Source organism: Grampus griseus (assembly GCF_964374135.1).
Source record: "Grampus griseus genome assembly, chromosome: 15".
Taxonomy (NCBI): Eukaryota; Metazoa; Chordata; class Mammalia; order Artiodactyla; family Delphinidae; genus Grampus; species Grampus griseus.
This window is the reverse complement of record NC_139009.1, coordinates 61,176,898-61,204,730: the sequence shown is the minus strand read 5'-3', so window position 1 is coordinate 61,204,730 and position 27,833 is coordinate 61,176,898. Positions and strand designations below refer to the sequence as shown.

At 35.5% G+C, this 27,833-nt stretch overlaps 1 protein-coding gene across 2 annotated transcripts in view; it reads left to right on the top strand.

Annotated features, from left to right (window-relative positions):
• The window catches only part of EXOC6B (exocyst complex component 6B), a 711,196-nt gene that overhangs the window by 79,738 nt on the left and 603,625 nt on the right, over positions 1 to 27,833 (top strand). The window contains exons 2-6 of one of the 2 annotated variants that reach the window (XM_082672238.1): positions 5,201 to 5,366; positions 9,533 to 9,580; positions 11,258 to 11,348; positions 11,461 to 11,506; positions 24,562 to 24,766. In XM_082672238.1, the coding sequence (XP_082528364.1) occupies positions 5,201 to 5,366; positions 9,533 to 9,580; positions 11,258 to 11,348; positions 11,461 to 11,506; positions 24,562 to 24,766 (556 nt within the window). Of the gene's footprint in view, positions 1 to 5,200; positions 5,367 to 9,532; positions 9,581 to 11,237; positions 11,349 to 11,460; positions 11,507 to 24,561; positions 24,767 to 27,833 lie in introns of those variants that run through there. The other variant, XM_082672239.1, reaches the window with a different exon arrangement.

Genomic DNA, 27,833 nt, shown 5'->3' with positions numbered 1-27,833 from the left:
AAAAGCAGTTTCTTTTCCTGCATCCTTCAGGAAAGAAACCTTTCCTTGGATCCTCACTTCCAAAATTCCCTTTACTTCCATCAGTGACTTGTGTCATCTGTTAATTGGTCACTGACAAGGGGAATGGAATTACCATGATTGGTCTAAATTAGTATTTACCCCTTGCGGTAGGATGGAAAGGTGAAATACCAGAACAAATTGGAACTCTTCCAGCAGGAAGAATGGAATAGCTGTTGTGTAGGCACAACTAATAGGGAGCAAACTCATCATAAAGTGTGTGTGTGTGTGTGTGTGTGTGTCTTTTAAAAAACCACTTAGCTTTGTGTCAGGCTTCATATTGCATTAGTTTTTCCTGTTTTCTTTGGGAGTCAGGCCCAGGTGTATCAGTAACAAGCAATATAATTTTGATTAAGGCATTTAACTTTTCTTGGCTTCAGTTTCCTCCATTGTACAATAAAAGCTTTGTATTCCATCCCCGAGACCTCTTTCAACTCTAACGTTTTAGGGGTCCATGTGACTTTCTTACTTTCCTTTGCTCTAAAAGGAGACAGACTGATGTACTACAGAGAACACTTTCTAGCTGTGTGGATTTGGCAAATTACTTCATCTTCTTGGGTTTTAAGTTCCTCAGTTATAAAATGGGAATAATGTCTAATTTATAAGGTGCCTAGGATTTAAATGAGATAACACATGCTCATTACATTATTTATTTATTTTCTCTTTTGACAGATTGGAGCTGATGTTAAGTTCTTGCAAGTGATATAATCCTGTAATGATTCAGTACTTGGGAATCATAAATATTTTTGTTGAATAGAATTCCTGAAGTGTTTTATAAATTAAAATCTCTCTCTTAATCTAGGTGGAATGTTTAGAAGTATGTGTCAGATATGGACACTAGGGTAAAACATTTTACTTTTTGCAAAAACCTGTGGTTTACTTGGGATTTTTTGGAAATTAGACTCCACAAGGCAGCATTTATGTAGTTGAGTAAAAATTTAGGCTATTAAAAGTTGCTAGTTTCCAAACATATCTTATTGTTTACATTTCACTAGGTACCAGAATATTCTTTGGATTATCACAAATAATTAAAGCAGTGGTGCAGTTTATTTTGTAGTCTTGTTTAATTGTGACATACCTATGGCACACATGTCAAAAGCATATGATGGTTTTCAAGATCCTGCTTTCTATTAGAAACGGATGTTTAAACATTAGAGTACTTTATATAAAATATCATTTAATAACAAGTTATAAGACTTTGGCTAGCAAGTGTTATAGAATATAGTTTTTAGATTTTTAAGCAGCCTCTCTTTGCTTGGTCACATCAAATTTAAGTTTCAAAGCATGTTGGAAATGGGCCATCACTAGATGGCAGTCTTTCTCCAGTTTAATCCATTTATTGTGGGGGAGGGAGATAACTGTTCAGGTGCAATGTTGATTACCAATATTAGGTTAATTTCAGGAGATCTATGACTTTTCCAGAATTAAAGACTTGTTTATTTTTGTTTTTAGCATTTTATATCTGATAGCTGGTTAGCACTAAGTCTGAGATACAGGTGAAATGCTGATGTGAGTTGAACTGTTAGGTACTAATTATAGTTGCCTTTTCCTGTTAGGCAGTTTGAAACAAAACCTTTAAATCAGTGGTTTTTAACCCTTTGATAACCAGATGAAAACTGTGGATGTTTCCCTTAAAAATTACACATATGTGCTTCTGCTTATACACATAAAATCTGGAAATTATGGTTTTCCAAATGCATACTCATGGAACACAGGTTAATTAAATGTAGTCCAAAACTCCTGTTTTAGATGTGTGGGTTTTACATTTTATTCTAACTTTTAAAATTCTCAAGATATTCAGGAGATTCACTATAAATCTTTCATGTTATTCAACATTATTATAATTGAAGAGACTATTAGAATCATAAAGACCCTAAAATAGGAGAAACAGGTGGGGCCTAGTGATAAGGATGTAGAAAATTCATTAACTTGTTTTGAACTACCTCTTTACACTGTTCTGAAAAATGTATGATCTTTACATTATTGCTGACTGGACTTGAAAGTGGAAGTGAATTGCAGAAATTTAGAGCTAGGCTGATGCTAAAGAGGATTTCTAATTGATTGCTTCCTATTTTCTAATGAGAAAGCTGAGGGTGAGAGAGATTAACTGAATTGACCAAAGACTCATAGCTAGTTAATTACATTGCTAAACACCAAGGCCATGCAGTCAGGCAGCAAAAATCCACTCTTCCTTTCTTTGATTTATACTTTTTTTTTTTATAGAAAGTTCAGGGAGCTAGGATAAATTATGAATTTCTTAGCTATGAGATTTTCTTCTCCTTGAGGTTATCTTTTGTCATATTAATGTAGATCTTTGGAGGGAGAAAAATAAAAAGTTTTACATTGTAGAAGGAAGTATACTTACTACCTAACTTAAAAGTATTAATGGGTCAAGATATAACTGAATTTGAAACCAAGAGGCTTGTCTCAGTATTGAATAATAATCTTCTTATGCCATTTAGACTGATGAATTTTCCGTGGTTATTCCTCTTCTTCAAATGGCAAGGAATACTGGTGCCTTTACATGGAAATCTTTCTTTTCCTTTCCTTTGGAAGGGGAGAAGTTATGCTTTTTTTGAGGTTAGTTGAAATGTCAATAGTAGATTCTGTCTTGTGTTTCCCAATAGCTCTTCTAGGCAAGTGGTTATGCTATAGTATGTCTTAGTTGTCAAAGCCGGGATTGTTTATAATTTATTTGAAGATCTTGTCCCTTTATTTGAAATGAAGGAGAATGAATCTGGATTGCTCTGGTTTTTCTGAAGTAAGTGTTCAGAATTCTTACCGGAATCCGAACTTGTATATATATTTTCTATGGTTACTGCTTGAGTTCTGGGTAGTGGAAGTGATCTGCTGAGGAGTGGGTGCTCTCTTATCCACAGGACCAGGGTGGTGATCTGGTACCTACAAATGATTATAGAACCAGAAAATGTTGGTAATGAGCAAATGTATATTTGTTGAATAAATATCAGAGATCAAAGTGTTCTTAGAGATAACGTTATTTATTTACTCAATGAACGTTTACCCACTGCCTATTACCTGTCTGGCACTGTTGTAGAGGTACAGTGGTGAATTGGCAGACAAAGTTCTTGCCCCGGAGTTTACAATCTAATTGGGATGGGTTGGGGGGAAGATAGATAACAAACTATGGATGATGAGAAGGAGAAAGTTGCTTGAAGATATAGGGGGTGAGTGTTACTAGCCTAAGAACAGTAAAAACAAAATTCTTGAGGCAGGAAGAGGCTAAAAAAAAAATCCTCTGTAGCAGGAGCATAGAGGATGGAGGAAGGCAAGGCTAGGGGGTGGGACCTAGAGAGAAGCAAGGTTAGAGAGCTAATCAGAGGTTAGATTATGTGGTATGTTATAGGCCGTGGTAAGGATTTGTGATTTTTATTCCTTTTGTAAAGAGAACGAATTGGAGCGATTTAAGCATGAGGCTACATCTGAACTATTGCTTCATAAAGACCATTTTTACTGCTGTGTGGAGAGTATCTGCATTGGGACAGGGAGTAGAGGGGATGAAGAGTGCAGAACGGAGACTTTTACTTTTAGGAGGCTATTGCATTGATCCAGTGTGCCAATGATACAGGTTTAGACTAGGGTTTTAGTGGAAATGGAGGGATGGTGGTCAATTTTAAGATATGTTTTGGAGGTTGAGTTGTCAGGACTTACTAATGGATTGGATGGGGTGTATGATGGAAAGAGGTACATGAGGAGTGATTCCTGGATTTGCATTTTTGACTTGGGCAACTGGATAGTACCATTAGCTGAGATGGGGTAGCTGAGTGGTGGGGAGCATCAGGTTTGGGAGTGGAGATAGTTTGGTGATAGATGATTTTTTTGTTTTTCTATGTTAAAATTTGAGATGGCTTTTGAAAATCCAATTGGAGTTGTTAAATTATAGCTGGGTATTTGAGTCTAGTGCTCAGAATTGAAGGTACAGATTAGGAAGTCTACCACTGTAATAGGTAGTATTATAAAGACATGGGATTAGCTGGCATTTCTTGGTGAGAGGGCATAGGTAGGGAAGAGAAGAGCTTTTACGAATATTTAGAAAAAGAATAGAGGAGGAGGAGCCCAGGACGGAGATTGAGAAGGCATGTCAGTAAAAGGATGAAAATCACTTAGTGTGGTATCATTGAAGTCTAGAGAAAATGGTGTTTTAAGAAGGAAGGTATATTTAAACCATAACAAATGCTGCCTTTAGGTACAGTAGGATGGATGCTAACTAATGGGGGCTGAGGAAGTAGAAAGAAGTTTTGCTGGGAAGGGGAGCAGAGAAATGAGATGGTAGCTGGAGGGAAATGTGTAGGTAAGGACAGGTTTCTTAAAGTCATGTTTAAATAGCCATGAGAATGACTTAGTGGAGTGGGAGAAATATATAATACAGGATAGGGATAAAAGGGAATAACTGCAGGAGTAAAGTTCTTAGAGACAACAAGAATGACTGTAGATAAGAGCTTGAAATACTTTTTCCATTGTTATAGGAGGGTGGACAGAATAGGAGTTTCAGATGTAAGTAGGTTGGTTAAGGAAAGGAATTTTTTTTTCCTGTGAAGTGCAGCTGAGAGCCAGAGAGAGGGTAGACATTTGAGGAGAGGAGAAGTAAGGTTTTCACACATTTTGGAGACTACAAAGTGATTTTTTGGTGGTGGTATTTGGCGGGATAATTTCATTATTTTTAACTGGTGTCTGGCTGCCCAATTTAAATTTGTCGTAAGATAGCTAAACTGAGTCTAGCAGCACAGTTACGTGATTTCTCTCCAGCAGTGTCAGGTTCTTGGGTATAATCTTGGAGTAAATGTATAGTTGGGTTTATCCAAAATTAAGTTTTTCTAGATTAGTTTAATTGAGAAAGAAAGGCACGGAGGAATTGTAATTCAGTCCTTTCATTTTATGATGAGAATTCTGTGATGAATACTGTCAAACACTTACATATTTTTCAGTAAATAAGGAAACAAAATTTTGGATTTTCCTAAAAAAAATACTCATCTAGCATTGGGGCAACATTAATACAATTGGATTACTCTGTGGTTTATGTAACTTAAATACCTGATTTCCAAATAAATTTGCTTCTGGGTTTGTAATTCTGTTTCTCTTTCTTAGATGTAAATCTGGTATAATCTCCATGCCATTTTTTTAAAAGGTCTGTCTATGATGGTGAGGAACATGGACGATTCATGGAGAAGCTTGAAACTCGCATCCGCAATCATGACCGAGAAATTGAGAAAATGTGTAACTTTCATTACCAGGGCTTTGTGGACTCTATAACGGAACTGCTGAAAGTAAGAGGAGAAGCCCAGAAACTCAAAGTAAGGAGACTCTAAGACTTGTTTCTCTCTGTCTTGGGGTTTTGATGAACATTAAGAGTGGGGAATACATTGCAGGTGACATATTTGTACTAAACATTTTTGAATAGTAAGAAAGGAGTTTATACTGCAACATAGATAACTGGGATTATGGCTTTTAGCTGGAAAGGATACTGTTTTAAGTTAAAATTTATTTGGGATAACTATGTGTGGATGAGAACCAATGACAAGAATCAGTTTCTTTCACACAGAAACTCGGTTGACTCTTCATGTCATCTGTCTGCTTCCTTGCTAGATGAAAGCCATCACTATTGGATGACAGAATTGCAAGGCATGGCTGTAGAAGTCTTTGCAGCAAGGCAATCTGAGCCAAAGGAAATATAAAATTAGTGTTAGTTGGGGAATGTCTTCTACCAAAGCATGAAGGTTCTTTCTTGATATGACAGATTTAAGTTCAGGAAAGAGGCTAGCTATATTGGTTTTGTCCCTGGCATAGCAAATTCACGTATCTTGGGTAACTGACTTTGATACAGAAATATTACTGTATTTGATTATGGGATGCTGTCCTAGTGCCCATTGTTACATAATAAACAATATATACCATATTATCTTTATAAAATTTCCAAAATTTTGAAGTCCAAAACACATTGGGTCCCAAGATTTCAGACAAGAGTTTATGGACCTGTACAACAACTATCCAATCATCATAAGAAATATAATATTGCCAACAAAATTAAATCTCTCTTTTTTATCCTTCTCAGTGACTCTCTCCACCCTCCCCTCCAAAAGTAACAACTCTTCTGATTTGTTGTTAATGTTCTTTAATGCTTAACTATTTTAATTGAAATTAACTTAGATTCCTTTCTCAGTCAATGTACCAAATTTAATTTCAGATGAACTAAAGAGTTAAATGTAAAAAAACCATAAAGGAACTAGTAGAAAATATAGATGAATATTTATGTGATTTTTAGGAGTGAGGGATACATTTCTAAACACAGTTCCTAAGCCAGAAAGAAAATATTGATAGGTACGACAACATTAAAATGAAAGAACTTTCTACGTAGAAGTTAAAAATGTAAAGGTAAATAATAAATAAAAATATTTACAAATACACATGACAAATGATTGATATCCTAACATAGAAAAAGCCTACAAATTAATAGGAAAAATATGAACACTCTAATAGAAAACTGAGAAATACATGTTAATATACAGTTTACATAAGAAGAAATATAAGGGGACTCTACAATTTAGAATTAAAGGAATGCAAATTTAAACAATAAAGTGCCACCTAATAAAATGACAAAAATGAAACAAATATTAAGATTGGAGATGATACCTATCAACCTGGGAATGCCTGGTTGGAATGTAGACTGTTACAACTTTTAAGGAGAGCAATTTTATTTATCAATACTAAAAACACCACATAGTTTTAAGATGTATTCTACAGCTACAGGTGCATGTACAGAGATGTTCATGTGTTTTTTTTTTAATGACTAAAACTTTAAGATGTCCCTGAAAGTGATGTACTAGAGGATTAGTAAAATAAATCATGGTATATCCATTTAAAAGAGTAATAAACTACAATATATTGTAGAAGGATATCTGACATGGGAAAGCATTAGAAATGTTTGCTTAATGTATAAAGCAGATTAAAAAGTATGAACAATTTGATTCCATTTAAAAAGTTATACTGAGTTTTGGGGGGCTGAAAAGCGTCAGATGGACAGAAGTATCTGAAATATGTGAAAACAAAGATACGGGGCTTCTGCCAGGAGCTGTGTGTGCTGTTTGTCCTCACTCAGCCATCCCAGCTTCCCATCCATCTTCACCTTGGGCTGTTCTTGATGCCTGTATTCCAAAACCTCTCCCTCTGCTCCTTGGGCTCTTTGTCCATGATGGGCAACGGGGTGCTCTGTGTCTGGTTACTGAAGTAGTCATGTGGTTAAGTACCTGAATATTGCCCATAATGCTCACCATTAACACCTGGGAGACTCTGCTCTAGGGGACATCCATTCAACCTGTGTTAAGAGCCTATGGAACTTAGAAATTCTTGAACTTGAGAAAAGAGTTTAGAAAATGGAAAAGGTTAAGTATTACCTACTGTCAGTACTATTTGAACATAACAATGAAAAATCCTACTCTCTCTAGGATGTCCATTATTTCTTTTGATTCACAGTATGTATGTTGGTACGTGTGTGTATATATATACACACATACATATATATGTTCTCTGAAGCAACAAGTAGCATCCTAGACAGGCAGTATAGATTTCCTCCCATTGTTATGTTCAAATAGTATTGAAATAGTAATTACCTTTCTTATCAGAAGCTTTGGTTAGGCTCCTGTGGATGTTTTAGAACTCTGGTTTGCATGAAATCAATTTAGTGGGCCATGATCAGTATTTTTAATAAAAATTGAAATAGAATAAAAAAGGAAGCAACGAAGTGTATTACATGCAGTAAGTCCAAACATTGTTTCTTAAAAATTTTGTTTCTCTGTGTGTGTGTGCACGCGTCTGCATTCCCTATACTTGTGTACTGGGTTGCAATGTAAAATATATTTCTTACAATGAGTTTGAGGTAAAAAAAATTTCAGAAATGGTAAACAAGTTATTTTAGTAGAAACAGCAATGCTGAATTTAGTAGTATTTATGGAAGGTTGAATTTTTTGAAATCTGTTTATGTGAAAAAAAATCTATTCTTGAACAATGATCACTCAAGGCAACCCACCCCATTTTTATTCACATCGCTTAAAAGCTTTTTCTTGTATTGAGCTGATATTAATCCCATTTTTGAATAACATTCATTTATTGGTTTGAATAATAAACTTTTCAATCTCACTTATTCTAGACCAAGGATCAACAAGCTATATCTTGCAGGCCAAATCCAGCTTGCCTCCTAATTTTGTAATAAAGTTTTATTGGAACACAGCAATGCCCATTCATTTATGTTATGTTTATGGCTGCATTTTTGCTACAATGGCAGTGCATGTGGTAATCTGCTCAGAAAGTGATAGTCCAGGTATAGTGTATAGTGTATAGTTTAGGGCAAAGTTTTCAAAGGTGTGTTCCTGAAAAACTAGTTTCTTAAGATGATCCTCAGTAAAAGGATGTTACATAAAATAAGTTGGAAAACACTGTATGATATCTCCTTGGGTTTCAGGAAGTCCTGAATAAACTAACCTGTTTAGTGGTATTTCCCATACATATTGTGTGTGTGTGTGTGTGTGTGTGTGTGTGTGTGTGTGTGTGTGTGTGTGTGTGTGTGTGTGTGTGTGTGTGTGTGTGTGTACAGAGTGCAGAGTACCTTTTAACTACCATTTCTTGGTGTTCCAAGAGACATAATAGGAAATGCTGGGTTAAGGTAGTGTCTTAAAAGCGTAAGGAGTCGCAGTTATTGGTGGAAGTATGGAAAGCTTCTATTAAAGAAAGCTTTAGAAGTTAATGTTGCTCATATTTTGATAATGTTTAAGAAAGTGAGGAAATTACTATTCTATATACTTAATTTTTTTATATCAGTTGATTCTTCAAAAGTGGCTACCAAAATAAGTGGTGCCAGTTCCTTTAAATTATGAACTGTACCTAATTTTAAAGCTTGTTCACCTGATTTTGACTGTGTGATCGAGAGATTAATTTAGAAAAATGGGAATGTGGAAGTGTTAGAAACTATTAAGAATTAATAATCCAAAAAATTAAGATAAAACGTTTTCTAAAATTAGATAAGTAGAAATATTTGACCTGAGTTAAAAAGTTCAATTTATACTCAAGTTTTCCAGGAATACATTGGTGAAGTGAGGACTATCTATGAAAAAATTTGTTCTTTGTACACATAGTAGAGATGGTAAGGTTCTTTGTGGGTTATTTTTTCTATTATATTTTTTCTTTCCTTTCCAAATGAAAGTGTGATCTTTAGTTATGTTATTTTAGTTTGTAATATTTCAAACTGAACATATTTTTTAGTAATTTTTTTTATTGTTCAAAAGGTCATACAAATGTTCAGTAGAAAAGTTGATATAATTTCATCCCAAGAGAACACCACTAAACCAAAATGTGGTGGAATATGGAAACAATCTGAATACCTATTCTTAGTCTTTTCATTTAAAATTTTGATCTTATCCAACTATTATCTAAGTGTTTTTTATGAGTTTAAATTGTCTTCTCTCCACAGAATCAAGTGACGGATACTAATAGAAAACTACAACATGAGGGAAAGGAAGTAAGGCCAGTTTACCTTTTGAAAAAATCTTTTCTGTTTCCTGTCATTCTCTTTGATAACTGTGTTCTTGATTTAGTGGCTTGTAAGACCATAAGCAGCATGTTGGAGGAACTTGGACATTATCTTTGCTTCTCCTAATGTTTATCTGAAGTAAATGAATATAGCACTAGAAAGCTTAATGAGAGTATGTAGCCGCCTTCCTTAGCTCTGTTTTTAAATCACTTGAGTAGTCATAATATGGCCAATGCTGTTTCCTCTGCCTGGAATGTTCTTTCCCACATGTTTACCTACTTCAGACTTTTGCTCCTCACATGTTACCTCCTTCATGAGGCCTTTTCTAACCACCTTATTTAGAATTGCAGTCTCATGTTCACGCCATGTATTCTTTTTATCTTTCCTGCTTTATTTTTCTCCATTGCACCTATCATGCTTTGGTATTATACAGTTTTCCTTATATGTTTGTTTTTTGTTTGTCTCTTTCCATTAGAAATTAAGCTCCATGAGGTCAGGAATTTTTTTTTTTTTTTTTTAACTGCATTGCCATATCCCCTCTACCTGCCTAAACAGTGACTGGCACAACATGAATATGCATAAGTATTTGTTTAAAAAAAAAAAAAGAATCTTTGATTCTGTTAATTGATATACTCACCATTTAAATCATCATAGTTTATAAGATTATTTTACATCCATTTTCTCACTTAATCCTCATGACAGACCTATGACAAGGTCAGGACTGGTATTATCACTACTTTATTGATTAGGAAACTAAAACAGATGATTTGCTAAAGTTTACATAGTAATTGGAAGGCTGGGACTAAAACCCAAGTTTTCTGACTTACAGTCTATTACCGTTCTCTGTATCATATACCTTCCTCATTGCCTAATACTTACTTAATGTTTAATTTTAATAATCTTTAAGATTAGCCTTTGATTGTCTTATCAGTAACTTAATCAGGACCATTCCCTTTTTTCTTTTTTGCGTAGTATGTAAGTAGATAACTTTTAGGAAAGGGTATGGGATAAATACTATAAGAGGCCATGTAGATTATTGCTTTTTAAAAGTTTGTCTCACATATTTTAAGTTTTTGCAAAGAATGCAGTTTCTTCTAGTTTTATTGTGGTATGACTTCAGATGGAAGACTTTAAAATGTTGTGAGAAGAAAAGTGAGTTACTCTTCATTAAACTGGAACTCTTGGAAAAGCCACAACTTCTAACTGTGTGGTTTATTTGTTGAAATACAGATTTAGTTGCAGATTATTTTCAAGATTCATTTGAAGCTGTATAGGAAGAACTGTTTTCCTCTAGGAGTCTAGCACTGATGACAGAAATATAGGATCTTCTTAGAAGATTGATGAAATATAAATCATGAAGAGTCTGAAGAGGGTGTGGAGCAAATATGCATGCTTTTTCTTTTCTCCTGGATAGCCCCTGAATTTTAAGATTTCATTTCACCTAGCCTTTTCTAATGTAGTATGTATGCATCTTGGGGAGAAAGTGGGAAACCATACAGGGATGTTTTACTGGTTGAGAAAAGCAGTTCCGTAGTCCACTTGGCAGATCTTACTATGAAACTGTCTGGGATTTTCTGATGAATTGAACATAGGGTGGAAAAATGTGACTGAAAGCTTTTTATTTACAGCTGTTGGCATAATTCAGTTTTTTCCCCTCTTGCTAAGCTGGTAATAGCAATGGAAGAGCTGAAGCAGTGTCGACTACAACAGAGAAATATTTCTGCCACTGTTGATAAATTAATGCTGTGTCTTCCAGGTGAGGAACTGGAAATAGAGTAGAATTCTTGATGCAATTCCTTTAGCTTTAATTAGTCTTTTCACTTTCTCTAAATAATGCTTGTGTGCTCTTTTTCCCCTTCTCTTTCAAGTCCTGGAGATGTATAGCAAACTGAGGGACCAGATGAAAACTAAAAGGTAAGATATTTTTTTGTTGAATACTTCGTATTATCTAAAATTTCTGTTATTTAGAATTTTTTTAAAAGTCCATATTTAGCATAACCTTTCAAAAAATAATTAAGTCCATATAACATCTTCTCTTGCCTTTTGTATATCTATTGATTCATCCTGAGAGTTATTTACATATGCTGATGTATTTTGTCATGTATTATGTTTAATAAAAAACACTACACGTAGTTTGATTTTTAGAAGACCCAGCTTTTTAGGGGAAAAGGATGTAACTGTTTTAGTGATAGTTAATTTGAGAAACATGCTTTGGTTTTATTATAGTAGAAAAAATAGTTACTGGTTTTGCTGGGTAGATCAGTCAGGGTTCTCCGTTGAAATAGAACCAGTGGTGTGTGTGTGTGTGTGTGCAGAGAGAGAGAGAGAGAGAGTGATTTTTTTAGCAAATTGGTTCACATGATTATGGAGGTCCAAATCTGCATAGTAGGCTGATAGGCTAGTGTCAGGGAAGAGTAAATATTGTTGCCTGAGTCTGAAGGCAGTCTGCTGGCAGAATTCCGTCTTCCTCTGGGGAGTTTAGTCTTTTTCCTATCAAGGCCTTTAACTGATTTAACGAGGCCCACCCACATTATGGAGAATGTTCATCTTTACTCAGTCTACTGATTTAAGTGCTAATAATCTCATGTAAAAAAATAACTTCACAGAAATATCCAGAATAATATTTGACCAAATCTCTGGGTACTATGGCCTAACCAAGTTGATATATAAAATTAACCATCACAAGGAACAAGGTCAAGGTTAAGTTCAGAGGAGTCTTTTCCTGTGTGTTATTTTCATCTGGTTTTATTCCACAGGAAACTTGATAGTGACTCTTTGGCTCTTCTTCCCAAACTAGAGTAAGCATCTCCACCCTCTCTGCCCTGGAGTACCCTGTGGTATGATGGGGGTATGTGAAGCTATAAGATAAACAGGACACATCTTCCTGGAATGTTAATTTTACCTAGTTTTGAGGGGAAAAGTATGGAATTAAAATGTATTTAATACTGAAATAAGATTAAAAATATTGTGAATAAAAATGAAAAATTCTCAAGAATTTTAACATTAAAGCATGAGGCATCAATATTTTTTGAATTTCTTAAGATTATTTCCCAGACTGCCTTCTCCCTGGGAGGATACATTCATATAAGAGAACATAGGTTGAACAGTATGAGAAATTCTGTTCAGTGAGATAGAAAGTAATATTATTTCCCTGATAACCTTTTTGTGAAGTTCTAAAATTATAGAAAATTACAGAGATTAAAAAAAAGCTTCAGTATCAACTTCTCTGAATTAACAGATAGCAACAATTCCAGTTTTGATTCATATATATGTAAATATTTATGACATATATATAAACACATATGGACAGAAAGAGGTAAAATGTACATTTTAAAAAATTATAGATAAAACTCATATCCCCTTCCTCAGTCCTATCCCTTTCCCTACTCTGTTGGGGAAACTAGTATCATAAATTTGGTGTGTCCTTCTAGTCCATGTTTTTAATACCCATAAATCATATGTTGTATTTTGTGTTTTTAGAAACATTTACATGAATAGTTCTCAGTCCTTGTTTTTTTGAGAATCATTCATTCAATAAAAATGAATTGAGTACTTACTGTGTTGTTAGGCATTGCTCTTAGTGCTGGGAATATAGCTCTGAACAAAATAGACAAAAATATCTGCTGCTGTGGGGCTTACGTATTAGTGGAGAGCTTTTAAATTTATGTATAGAGATCTAGTTCACTTATTTTAATTGCTGTATAGTAGTCCCATTATATGAACAACCCACATTTCTCCTCTTAATTGGAGTGGCTGTCATAAGTACTGTTCACCAGTATTTCTAGCTCAACCTTTTTCTGGCACAAAGAGTAGGTTTATATGTCTTGGGCTCCTTTGAGCTGTATCAACACTGCACACTGAGTTGCCCTCCTATATTGTATCCTCCTTACTCTACTTGGGCTCTCATACCCTGTGTTATGCTTCTGTCTTCCCTGAATGCCCTCCTCATCCCTCTTTGGCTCTGACATTCCATGCAATGCTGCCTTCCTATACAGACAGTCTTACCTCACTAGGTCTCTTGTATCCCATGCTGGTCCATCTTACCCCTCACCCACCAGTATGAATGCTCTCATTTATTTAGGTCTTTAATTTTTTTCAGCAATGTTTTTAGTTTTTAGTGAATAAGTCTTACATATCTTTTGTCATATTTATCCCTATTATTTTGTATTTTTTGATGCTTATTTTAAATGGTATTGCTGGGGCTTCCCTGGTGGCCCAGTGGTTAAGACTCTGCTCTTCCAATGCAGGGGGCATGTGTTTGAATTCTGTTCAGGGAACTAAGATCTCACATGCTGCAGCAGTGCAGCCAAAAAAATTTTTAAAAAATGCTGTTGCTTTTTAAATTTCAATTTTCAGTCATTAATTACTAGTATACTATTAAATTTGTATATTTATCTTGTATTCTGCAACCTTACTAAATCACTTACTAATTCTAGTAGCATTTTTGTGTATTCCATTGGATTTTCTATGTAGCTGATTATCTTGTCTACAAATAAAGACAGGTATATTTCTTTCTTTCCAATTGGGATGCTTTCTTTTTGGTTTGGTTTTCTTGTTTTATTGAACTGGCTAGAGCCTCCAGTACAATGTTGAATAGAAGTAGTGAGAGTAGATATCTTTGCCCTGTTCCTGATCTTAGGGGGAAAGCATTTAACCATTAAGTCATATATGTTAGATATAGTCTTTTTGTACATGCCATTTAGAAGGCTGAAGAAGTTCCCTTCTAATTCTAGTTGTTGAAAGTTTCTATCAGGAATGAATATTGTTTTTGTCAAATGCTTTTTCTATGTCAGTGAGATGATCATATGTTTTTTTTATATTTCTTTTTTAGTTTATTAATATGATAAATTATATTGAATGTTAAACCAAACTTGCATTCATGGAATAAATCCCACTTGGTCATGGTAAATTATCCTTTTTAATATGATGTGGTATTTGATTTGCTAAAATTTTGTTGAGGAGTTTTGTATCTATGTTCATGAGAAATACTTGTCTGTAGTTTTCTTTTTTGTAATATCTTTGTTTTTGGTATCAGATTAATGCTGGCCTCGTGAATAACTTGGAAAGTTTTCCCTCTTTGGTTTTCCAGAAGAATTTGTGCAGTGTTGGCAATTACCTTCCTTAAATATTTGGTAGAATCTAACAGTGAAACCACTTGGCCTTGGAGATTTGTTTGTTTTTGGTGAGAAAGTTGTTAACTAAAAATTTAATTATAAAAATAAATACATGGCTGCTTGCATTTTGTGTTTCTTGAGTAAATTTTGCTTATTTGTATCTTTCAAATAATTTGTCCATGTCATCCAAGTTTTTGAATTCCTTAACAAAAGTTATTCATGATATTCCTGTATTATTTTAACAGTGTAGGATCTATAGTGATACTTTCTCTTTCATTGCTTATGTTGATAATTTGTCTTTTCTCTCTTTGTTTCTGTCTCTGTCTCTCTGATTATTTTGGCTAGAGGTTTGTCAATTTTATGATTTTTTTGAAAATAGTAATTTAGGTTTTATTGAGTTTTTTTTCCTTGTTTTTCTATTTTACTGATTTTCACTGGTATCTTTAGTATTTCCTTTCTCCTGCTTACTTGGGGTTTAATTTGCTCTTACAAATTGAAGTATAGTTGATTTACAATGTTGTGTTAGTTTCAAGTGTACATCAAAGTGATTCAGTTATATATCTCATAATATATATCTCATATTTTCTTTATCCATTCATCCCTTGATGGACACTTGGGTTGCTTCCATGTCTTGGCTATTGTTAATAATTTGCTCTTTTTTTAGCTTTATTAGGTGGAGGCCTAGGGCATTGATTTTGGTTCTGTTTTCTAATGTAGCCATATAAAGCTGTACATTTCTCTCTAAGCAGTGTTTTGACTGCATCTTACATGTTTTCTGATGTTGTGGGGTTTTTTTTTACGTTTATTTCAAATATTTTCTAATTTCTTTTGTAATTTTTAGAATTTATTTCACCAACTTATTTAGAAGTTCATTGGTTAATTTCTAAATATTAGGGGATTTTCCAGATTTATCAAAATTGATTTGTAATTTCACTTCATTGTGTTCATAAATGTAAAACGTATGATTGCAACCTTTTATATATTTTGAGACCTGTTTTACGCCCCAGCATATGGTCTGTTTTGGTGAAAATTACATACACACTTCAAAATAATATATATTGTTATTGAGGAGAGCATTCTTTAACTGTCATTTAGATATACTTGGTGTTGTGCAGGTTTTCTCTATCCTTATGATTTTGTATTTGTTATTTGTTGACAGAGGAGTGTTGAAGTTGCCTATTATAACTGGCTTTGCATATGTCTTCTTTCTGTTCTTTCAGTTTTTGCTATGTGTATTTTGAAGCTCTCTTATTGGATGCATATACATTAAGCATTGTTGTATCTTCTTGACGAAAGGACCCATTTGTAATTATGGAAGGTTCTTCTTTATCCCTGAAATATGTGTTGTTTTTCTTTTTTTCTTTTTTTCTGAAATATGTGTTGTTTGGTATTAATGCAGCCAGCCACTGCTGCTTTCTTTTTAATTTTTACATTGTCTGTTTTTAATATCCTTTTTTCTAAAATATTCTTAACAGCTTCATTGAGACACAATTTACCTACTTTTCACTTCATTCATTTAATGTATACAATTCAGTGGCTTTTAGTGTAGTCAGAGTTCTGTGACCATCACCACAATCAATTGTAGAATGTTTTTATTCTTCACAAAAGAAACTCTGAGCCCCCTGGCCATCAGCACACAATTTTCTCCTGTCCCCTGCCCCCCTTGCCAGCTACTGGGAACTACTGATTTATTTTCTGTTTCTTCAGATTTGCCTATTCTGGACATTTCATATAAATGGAATCATATAATATATCGTTCTTTGTGATTGGCTTCTTTCATTTAACATGATGTTTCCAAGGTTAATCCATGTTGTACCATATATCAGTACTTCATTTCTTTTTAAAATTAATTAATTAATTAATTTTGGGCTGCGTTGGGTCTTCATTGCTGCACACGGGCTTTCTCTAGTTGCGGTGAGCGGGGCCTACTCTTCGTTGTGGTGTGCGGGCTTCTCATTGCGATGGCCTCTCTGGTTGCGGAGCACGGGCTCTAGGCACGTGGGCTTCAATAGTTGTGGCACGTGGGCTCAGTAGTTGTGGCTTGTGGGCTCTAGAGTACAGAGTAGTTGTGGCACACGGGCTTAGTTGCTTTGTGGCATGTGGGATCTTCCCAGACCAGGGCTAAAACCCATGTTCCCTGCCCTGGCAGGCGGATTCTTAACCGCTGCACCACCAGGGAAGTCCCATCTCTTTAATTGCTGAATATTCCACTGTATGGATTTACCACATTTTATTTATCCATTCATTAGTTGATGAGCATTTGGGTTGTTTACAATTTTGGGTTTTTACAAATAATGCTGCTATGCATTTTTGTTTACAGGTTGTTGTATGGACATATGTTTTCATTTCTCTTGGCTATATACACCTAGGAATGAAATTTTGCTGGATCATGGTAACTCTGTTTATCCATTTGAGGAACTGCCAGCCTGTTTTCCAAAGCAGCTGTGCCATTTTACCTTCCCCCAGCAGCAAATGAGGATTCGATTTTCTGTACATCCTAGCCAATACTTATTACTGTCTGTCTTTTGATTATGGCCATCTTGGTGGGTGTGAAATGCTATCTCGTTGTTCACCTTCATTTTGAAATATATTTTTGGTGGGCATATAATTCTAGGTTTATAGATTCATTAGTTCTTAAGATATCATTTTTTTGTCTTCTGGCTTATGTAGTTTCTGAGGGAGAAGTATATGAACAGCCTTAACTTTTTTGTCACTCTACTTAATGTGTCTTTTCTCCAGCTGTTTAAAAACTTTTGTCTGTATAATTTGTTCTCAGCAATTTGATTTTGATATGCTTTGGTGTAAATATGTTTGTATGCATGAATGTGTGTGTATATTTATACTGCTTGTGGTTTGTTTAGTTGCTTGTTTTTTTTTGAAATTTTCATAAAATCTGGAAGATGTTCAGATATTATTTTTCCAAACATTTTTTTTGTCCTTTTTCCATCCTCATTCTGAGACTTCAGTTATATCTATGTTGGACAGCTTCACATAATCCCACAGGTGACTTGAGGATCTTCTTTTTCTCCAGTCTTTTTTCTTTGTGCTTTATATGGGATAGATTTTATTGCTGTGTTCTTTCTTTTTCATTGTCTAATCTTTTAATCTTATCCAGTGAAATTTTCATTTCAGATGATATATTTTTCATCGTTAGGAGTTCCATTTAGTTTTTTATGTTTAATTTCTTTTGTTAGTTTTGCATCTTTAAAAAATACCTGTAACAGAGCTCTAATTTCTGTTTTTATGTACTTCTTTGCTAGTTCTGTCACTTCTGGTATTTTGGATTTCTCTGAAGATTATTTTGTTTTTCCTAGTTACATGTCATTTTTTTTGGTACTTATCATGTCTTATAAGTTTTGATTGGATAATTGTCATTATATTATGTTGTTGAGTGTCTGGATTTTGAAGAGCTTTTTTTTCTTAGAGGGTGTTGGTCTTTGTTTTGGCAAATAGTTTAGTTGTTTTCAGATCCACTTGATCCCAATCCCATCAGACCCCATTTTTAAGCTTTGGTAGGCCCTCCTTCATTCCAGGGGTTGCTGTGGGTAGTATTCATCTACTTTGAAAAACTCAGCAACCCCCAGGGACTCTTCACGTTGGCTGTGCAGAGTTCAGATGTTTCTCTGTCTTGTCTGAGTTCCTTGAAGTGTTTTTCTTACATCTTGCTGCTGTCTGTCTGTCTCTCCTTCCTTGCCTTCTCTCCCTCCCTTCTCTTCCTTCTCTTCCTTCCCTCCCTTCTTTATGCCTGTTCATGCAGAATTTCACTTTTCCTATGCCTGGCCTAGTACTTAGCAAAGACTCAAGGGAACCCTTATGTAAATTTCTGCATTGCTTCCTTTTTTTTTTTTTTTTTTTTTTGGAATTCTGCTGCACAACCTTAAGGTGCACAAGCTTTCCTGAACTCCTGTCTCTGATGCTAACTCTGCTAAGTTGTTGGGCTCTGTTTGGGTTTTCTCTGACTGTGTCCATGATCTAGAAATCACATTCAGTCAGATAACCCAGATAACTATTTTTTATTTTACTTATTTATTTTTTGGCTGTGTTGGGTCTTTGTTACTGCACCTGGGCTTTTTCTAGTTGTGGCGAGCGGGGGCTACTCAACGTTGCGGTGTACGGGCTTCTCATTGCAGTGGCTTCTCTTGTTGCGGAGCACAGGCTCTAGACGCATGGGCTTCAGTATTTGTGGCACATGGGCTCAGTAGTTGTGGCTCATGGGCTCTAGAGTGCCGACTCAGTAGTTGTGGAGCACGGGCTTTGTTGCTCAGAGACATGTGGGATCTTCCTGGACCAGGGCTCGAACCCATGTCCCCTGCTTTGGCAGGCGGATTCTTAACCACTGTGCCACCAGGGAAGCCCCCCAGATAACTATTAAATTCACCTTGTTTGTTTCTCTTTTTTCAGAGATCACAGTTCTGTGTTACTTGATGTTCACTATGTGAAAGCAGTTGTTTTATGTATTTTAGCCAGTATTTTACTTCTTAAGAGTGAGAGTTCATGTCTGTTCTTTGTTATTCCTTAATGGCTGGAAGCCTAGTTATTTTTTTTTTTAAGCTATAAATACTCATTATACTACTAGGTTTTATGTTCCCTGAGGAAAGATATCTGACCATCTTTCTAGCTCTAGCACATAGAAGGGATTAAATATTTCTTAATGATGCTCTTTAATTAGGAAAGACACTAATATTTTCTGTGCAGAAAGATTTTGTTTTATATTCTTATCATACTCTGAATTTTAAGAAATTTCTCATGGGTAGTTGTAATCCACTTTGAAAGATTACTTATTAGAATTTTAAAAACCATCATTGTGAACGAGTTCCATACCATGACAAAAAAGTTCCAAAATTTAATTTGCCTAGAATCAACATTCCTCTTCTCAGGATAGCATTCAACCATGTCTAAGTTATTCTGACCTTAAGTTATCCAATTTTTAGGATTATTTAGGCATCTTTTCCTGCCTTATTTTAAAAAATTTCTTGCTTTTATTTCATTTACTTTCTTTCTGCTCACATCTCTATTAGGGAGCCTGCATGCGGTGGGGGGAGGGGGAGAGCTAGCACATTTCGCTTTTGATTCAGTTTTAATGTTTAGAGGTTGTCAAAAGTAATGTCAAAATCTTGTTTTAGATTTCCATGGCCCCTGGAAATAGAATTCTTTTCTTTTGGTGTCTGCTATAGAGGTGTTTAATTGGCTGTCATTCTTTAACCTGTCACTGATATTGAAGTACACTAGAAATTTGAATGAATCTTATTGATCTGTTACAGTTGGAGTATGAGTGTGTTAGGGAAAGGACAATGGGGAAATAAAGTAACATTCTTTATTGCCAGAAATCACTGGGTTTTGTACTAATTAGCCTTGAAAAATGTGGAGTTATTTGACAGACCAGATGTTTTCACTGTGCAGCCATGTGTCTCATCAGTGAATGTGCCTTGTGTCTGCAGGCAACATTGTTAGATTTTTCTCATTCTATAAACAATGTTCCAAAATATAACTAAACCCTAAAGTGTGTTTATCTTTTTGGCTTAATTTCTAGGTTTATATCCATTCTAAAGTTTCTCTCTAGAGGAAATGCATTTTATTGCACATAGCTCTTCGTACCTAATTGTAGTATAAACACCATTCTGTTTATACTAAACCATGTGAATTGTATTGTTTGTGAGTCTGTAAAATTTTAATAAAAGCAACCATTTCAGATTAAACTATATTTGTAATTTTATTTCTTAATTTAGGGGAAATAATTCTTTCTTCCCTTCATTTATTTGGACTAAGATTTTGATTTTTGGAACACAGAAGGGAAAAACATAAGCAAAGAAAACAAGTAAATCCAACCTCTAATCTTTAGTGTTTGTGGTATTACGTGCATTGGAGTAAGAAGAGTTTAAGTATCTCCCATGGAATTCATTCTTAAAACCTGAAATAGAACTATAAGTCTTTTACTTACAGGATCAAAACTGAGTTTTTCCTATACTAAATATGGGAAATGTAGAAATTAAAAACGTGAAGACGAAAACTATTACCCATAATGTTCCTATCCAAAGGAAAGAAAAATCATGGTTAACATTTTTGTATATATTTTCTTAGTCATTTTCTATGTACTTATATTTGTGTGTGTGTTTATATTTAGTACTGTGTAGCTCATACATACATATGTATACATAATTTACACATGTATAATATTTGTAATTTTGAAAAACATTATCATACTTGTAAGTTCAATTTTTTTGAAATAATTTTCACTCAACAATATTGTAAACACTTCGCTGTTTTATTATTCTTTGAATATACATATATACTACATGGATATATCATAATGCGTTTAACCAATTCCTTGTTAATAGACTTCTAGATTAGTTTTTTATTTGTTAATATAAATAACTACAGTTCAAGAGGCTTATACATATTTTTGTACATGTAATTTTTTTGTGGGGGAGAATGCAACTGCTTAGAATACTTGTTTGGTGAAATTTTTCATTGAAAACGCGAATCATTAATATAAATATGTTTATCAGCAGGCTGTGAATTCTCATTTATTAAACCCCCTGATAATAATATCCATTATTTTTTAAGAAATTGTTGGCAGTTTGAGTGACAAAATTTTATTTTTATTTTCATTTCTTCACATCAGTTCAACTTTTTTTTTTTCGTGTTTGCCATTTTGGGGGCTCTTTTGTGGCTTTTCTTTGTTCATTGCTTAAAAAAAAATCCCTCAAAAAAAATCTAATGTGTCTGATATTAATATAGCCATTCAAGCACTTTTATGGTTACTTTTGGGGTATATCTTATTCTAGCTTTTACTTCAGTCTGTTTGTATCTGTGATTCTAAAGTGGGTTTCTTGTAAGCAACGTATAGTTGGATCATGCTTTTTTTTTTTTTTTGCGGTACGCGGGCCTCTCACTGTTGTGGCTTCTCCCGTTGCGGAGCACAGGCTCCGGACGCGCAGGCTCAGCAGCCATGGCTCACAGGCCTAGATGCTCTGCGGCATGTGGGATCTTCCCGGACTGGGGCACGAACCCGTGTCCCCTGCATCGGCAGGCGGACTCTCAACCACTGCGCCACCAGGGAAGCCCAGGATCATGCTTTTTATATTATTTACTTATTTTTAATTTTTATTTATTTTTTTGAAGATGTTGGGGATAGGAGTTTATTAATTAATTTATTTATTTTTGCTGTGTTGGGTCTTCGTTTCTGTGCGAGGGCTTTCTCTAGTTCTGGCAAGGGGGGGGCCACGCTTCATCGCGGTGCGCGGGCCTCTCACTATCGTGGCCTCTCTTGTTGCGGAGCACAGGCTCCAGACTCGCAGGCTCAGTAGTTGTGGCTCACGGGCTTAGTTGCTCCGCGGCATGTGGGATCCTCCCAGACCAGGGTTCGAACCCGTGTCCCCTGCATTAGCAGGCAGATTCTCAACCACTGTGCCACCAGGGAAGCCCTATTTTTTATTTTATTTTAGCCGCATTGTGCGGCATGCGGGATCTTAGTTCCCCAACCAGGGATTGAACCCATGCCCCCTGCGGTGGAAGCATGGAGCCTTAACCGCTGGAACGCCAGGGAAGTCCCTGGATCATGCTTTTTAAATCCTGTCTGACAGTGTCTGCCTTTTGAACATGTATTTTTTTTTTTTAATTTTATTTATTTATTTATGGCTGTGTTGGGCCTTCTCTGCTGCATGCAGGCTTTCTCTAGCTATGGCGAGCAGAAGCCACTGTTCGTTGCTAGGGCATGTGGGATCTTCCCAGGCCAGGGCTCGAACCCGTGTCCCCTGCATTGGCAGGCAGACTCTCAACCTTCACGCCACCGGGGAAGTCCCTGAACATGTATTTTTAATTTTTTTATTTTTTTGCGGTACACGGGCCTCTCATTGTTTTGGCCTCTTCCGTTGCGGAGCACAGGCTCCGGACGCGCAGGCCCAGCGGCCATGGCTCACGGGCCCAGCCGCTCCGCAGCATGTGGCATCTTCCCGGACCGGGGCACAAACCCGTGTCCCCTGTATCGGCAGGTGGACTCTCAACCACTGCGCCACCAGGGAAGCCCCAGTGTCTGCCTTTTGATTTGCGTGCTTATTAGTCCATTTGCATTTAATATAATTATTAATATGGTTGGGTTTTGCTCTTTACTTTCTATGTTTTTCATGTCTTTTTTGTTCTTATTTATCTTTTACTCCTTTTTTGTATTAAATATTTTGTAGTATACTATTTTAATTCTTCCGTAAACCTTTTAATGTATTTTTTGAGGTTTTTTTTTTTTTAGAGGTTACTCTGTGGATTATAATCTTCTTCATTTGTCACAGTCTACTTTAGGTCATTGCTCGTGTAGTTTTGATATTATATATAGAAGTAGTTTTGCTTCAGCTTAGCTCCATTTCTTCCCTCTTCTTTTGTGCTATTATTGTCATTTATATTATATCTCTATATTTTATAAACCCAACAATACAGTGTTATAATCATTGCTTTAAAAACTATTGTCTTTTACTGATAGTAAAAGAAGAAAAGAGAAAAAACCCCACATTTATTCAGTCTTTTATATTTAGCATATATTTACTCTTTCCTATATTCTTCATTTTTTTTCCTCTGAATTCAAGTTACTATCTGCTATCATTTCCTTTCTGGCTTTCTTTAGTATTTCTTGTAAGGCAGATCTGCTAGCAAGGAATTCTATTAGTCTTTGTTTATCTGGGAATATAATTCATTTTCATTTTTAAAGGCTAGTCATCAGCTAATGGTTGGTCCTGGGTGCTCAAAGAAACTTGAGCTGAGAAAGGTGTCTACCCTTTGTTAGTGGACTTGTATGTGGGTTAGGGAGTGCGTTCAAAATTCAGGCAAGTTTTCAAGCCTGCTGAGCTTTTATATTCTGCCAAGCCTTCTCCTATGTGCAGACCTGCAGTCTCCTAGTCAGCTAAGGATGTGTGGAGTGCTTAGGCCCTTTTAGGTGTCCCCTGCATTTGTGCACAGCTTCTCAGTCAGCTAGGGATATTCAGAGAGCTATCAGGTTATTCTATGGGTCTCTTATTTCCAGGACTTCCCTGTTAAGTTTTTGGTTAGTCCTCCAGTCTGCTCTTTGTTCCAACCTAGACGAACTTTAGCCCATTAGAGCTGGAGGTTCCCCCCACTCTCTTCCTTTTTTAAAATGAGTTTGCTACTTTTCCTAACAACACCACTCCATATAAGATTTTCACCCTCTGCTCCAAATCATGTCAGCCCCTAACTGAAGAGAAGCTGCTGATTTTCCTGACAAGCCATAACCAGTGATGGGGTGAGGGGAGGTGGAGAGGGTGATGGAGGTAGCCCCAGGCAAGAATACCACAAAGTCCCTCTCTATTTAGCAGTTTTCATGAATAAACCCTTCTCAATTTGTTGTTCTCCTCTGCAGAGTCCTTTCCAATTTCCGGAATCTTGAAATGGTTGTTTGGGACAGTTTTGTCTAGTTTATATTTGCTTTTTGGGTAGAAGATTTGCTAAGCTCTTCTGTGTGCCATAGTTGGAAGTCTATCCTTGGGTACTTTATTTTATGGGATGATTTTTGTGGCATTGATATGATCATTTTATATTTCCCTTTATTTATTTTTTCCTAGCAATGGCCTTTATTCTTTATGTAATGAGTTTCATTGGTGGATTTTCAAAGTTTTCTGTATTCTTGGGAAAAATCTTTTTTTTGATTATAATTTATTAAGTCCTGTAATATATATATTGATTTTTAATAATTTTACATTAATTTTTCCATTCATGTTTTTATTGAAACTTAATCCTGGATTTGTCTTAATGTACAGTGAAAACTAATTCAGGCTAGAAATTTTGCCTGAGGAATATATCTGTGGCCCTAAAGAAGACTGAGTTGAGCTAAAGGTGATGCAATTCCTTTTATAGGCATTATCCTGCACTGAAAACTCTGGAACATCTAGAGCTTACCTATCTGCCTCAAGTAAGCCATTATCGATTCTGCAAGGTGATGGTGGACAATATCCCCAAGCTTCGAGAAGAAATTAAGGATGTTTCTATGTCTGATCTCAAAGACTTTCTGGAGAGTATCCGCAAACATTCAGACAAAATTGGAGAGACTGCCATGAAGCAAGTAGGTCTTGGGTTTATGATAGGTTGGCCAATGACTTTGCAAGTATTCTGTTAAACACAGATTTCTTTTTGCTAAATGTCTTAATTGTTTCTTGTCATTTTAGGGAAGTCCTTCATCTTTATGGGAACACATGATTTTAAAATATCTTTTATTTTCTTAGCAGAGCAGTGAATTATTTACTAGTATATTGTTTTGCTCTGTGAATATTCAGTACATACTGATTGATTGTGATGGTTTATATTGGTGCTTTGAAGAGGCTTTTCTATTTTTTGAATACTTTTCTTGACTTTGGGTATGATGTGAAGCCCAAGATTTTTTCCCCCCCCCAAGATTTTTAAAAGTTCTTTCTAGTTAATGAGCTAAATTGTGCTGCAGGCACCTTTGGTTGATTATTTACTATGTAATTAAGCAAGATGTCATGTTATATATGAATATTTCTATAACTGTTATTTCTGATATCAATGGGTATCAATGAAAAAAGACCTTTGGGAAATGCTGGGAATTATGATCACAGAAAGGAATTTGTTTATAGCTTATAAATTAACAATGTGTTGAAAGTGTTTTGATTTTTTTCTTTCAATAACTTCATCTCTAAGTTATGAAAGCCACAAGGAACGTCCAGAAGTACTTTGTCGTTATGAATAAAGAACAGTAATAATTTGCAGTATTACTTGCTCTTTTGAAATTTAAGTCACACTGCTTTTATTAAAATTTCTCAGTATACCTTATGATGTAACCTATAACAATAAGTAGAAGATCCAGCTGTTTATGGAAAGTCTTTTTTGGTTCTATAAACAACTGTGTTCTTGAATAAGTCATTTGTAGTTCTTAATTCTGTGAGGAATGAGGGAGTAGGTCATATTTTTGGTCTCAACTAGCCTTGGTAATCTTTTAGATATGTCTTTGATTCTGCAAAAGAGATCTGCCTCTTTGGAAATCCCTTTCCTAAGGGAATACACATATTCTTTTCCCAATTCTTCTTTTAATTTCCTTATTGTTTTACTTTACGAAGTGGAAAGCTTAAAACTAGTTGAGGATAAACCCTGATGGAAATAATCATATCATGTCATTTTTTTTAGTGGTGAAGAAACAAAATTAATCATTGAAAATACACTTTTGCCTTGCTGTGTATATTTTGAGTACAGGAATGAAGGTATCTTGTAAGACAAGTCTTTATTGTGGTTGACAAATTTTTACTAATTTTTCAAAATATACAAGAGTATAGTACAAAGTTGCTTTTTCTAGGCCTTTGCTTGAGAAATTACTTCCTTTTTGGTGAAAGAGAGGATTCCATGAAGAATATTGTTATTTCATTTAATGTGAGATATCTGGTCTCTCCCCTAATTATCTGAAGAAATTAAGGCCTAGGCCAGGGAAGTGATTTGCTCAAGTTCAGACAGCTTGTAAAGGTCAGATTCTGTAGTAGAATTCAGATTAGACTGAGATGAATTTGTCTGCTATGGCACTCAAAATGTGTAAACTGTTAACTGTTGGCTGTATTTTTGTCATTTAAAGAAACGGTGAAGAAACCTTTCGTGAATTCAGGACTTTTTAATTAACTGATAACCCTTTATTCCTCCTATAGCATTTTTCATCTCAAGTATAGCTCTTATTGCATGTATTACTATCCTATGCTATGGGATATATAAGATCATTGAATAAAGATATCTTACACATTTTAAAATCTTGTAGTACCTAAAAAGTAAGGAAAGTAGGAGGGAGAGAAACTACCATATACTTTGTACGTAGTAGGTGTTCAGTAAATATTTGTTTGAATTCATGGATGTTAGAAAAGAGGGAGAGATCTGGTTTATTTCTCACTTATGTCAAGCCCAAAATGATGTTTCTGATTTGTGATGGTTTTCTTTGCAATGGTGATTTAAGGAAAGTTTCCATTATATGGGTCTGTCATTTTTAATATGGTTTTGAAGATTGCTGCAAAAGGGGAAAGACCAAAGAGTATTGCATGTGGTAGGGTTTTTAAGGGCTAGGCATGGATGTGACACATCATCACTTTTCTGATTTCACTGGCCAGAACTTAATAACATGGCCATAGCAACCTGTAAGAGATGCTGGGGAATATAATCTCACTCTGTCTAAGAGAAGAACACAGTTTTGGTGCATAGTAGCTAGTCTCTGGCACAGTTCTACCCTTTTGGTCATCAAATATTTCTTCACTCCTTTTTTTTTTAAAAAATAAATTTATTTATTTATGGCTGTGTTGGGTCTTCGTTGCTGCGTGTGAGCTTTTTCTAGTTGTGGCAAGTGGGGGCTACTCTTCGTTGTAGCTTCTCGTTGTGGTGGCTTCTCTTGTTGTAGAGCATGGGCTCTAGGTGTACAGGCTCAGTAGTTGTGGCTCGTAGGCTCAGTAGTTGTGGCACACGGGCTTAGTTGCTCCGCTGCATGTGGGATCTTCCCGGACCAGGGCTCAAACCCGTGTCCCCTGCAGTGGCAGGGAGATTCTTAACCACTGCGCCGTCAGGGAATTCCATATCTGTTCACTCTTCCTCTCATCCATAGAACATACTTGTCCCTTCCCTAAGGAATACAACCCAATATCCCATCTAGTTACTACATCCATCTCAAAGTACGATATCTTCCAGGGATGCTCAGTACTCTCCATCAGATCCAGATGTGGCTCTTCAGTGGGCTGATGACCAGGAACTAAGGTAGGTTATCTGCACCTGTGGCCCTCCCACCCTCAGTATACCATGGAGAAGCTAGAACAGAATAGCTACAACAAAAACTTCCATTTAGAAAAGGGAAGAACAGGAGATGTGCAGTATTACCTGCTTCATAGCAAATCATGTAATCCTTTTGGGCCATCATTGGGAAATCTTTCTGCCTTAGTAGTAGGGGAACTTCCTTGTCTAGATGTTGATTCTGTGGAAAGAACTCCTTTGCGCATTGTTCTCCTGGGCTCTTGGCTGCATCTTAGTTTTTCTTTCCCTATTTTTTTCTGTGTACATTTCTGAAGTGTGTGCTGGGGAATATACCTTCATTTGAAGATTTTTTTCTCTCTCTCTGTAGATATACACATACATCTACATTTACACTTATATCTACA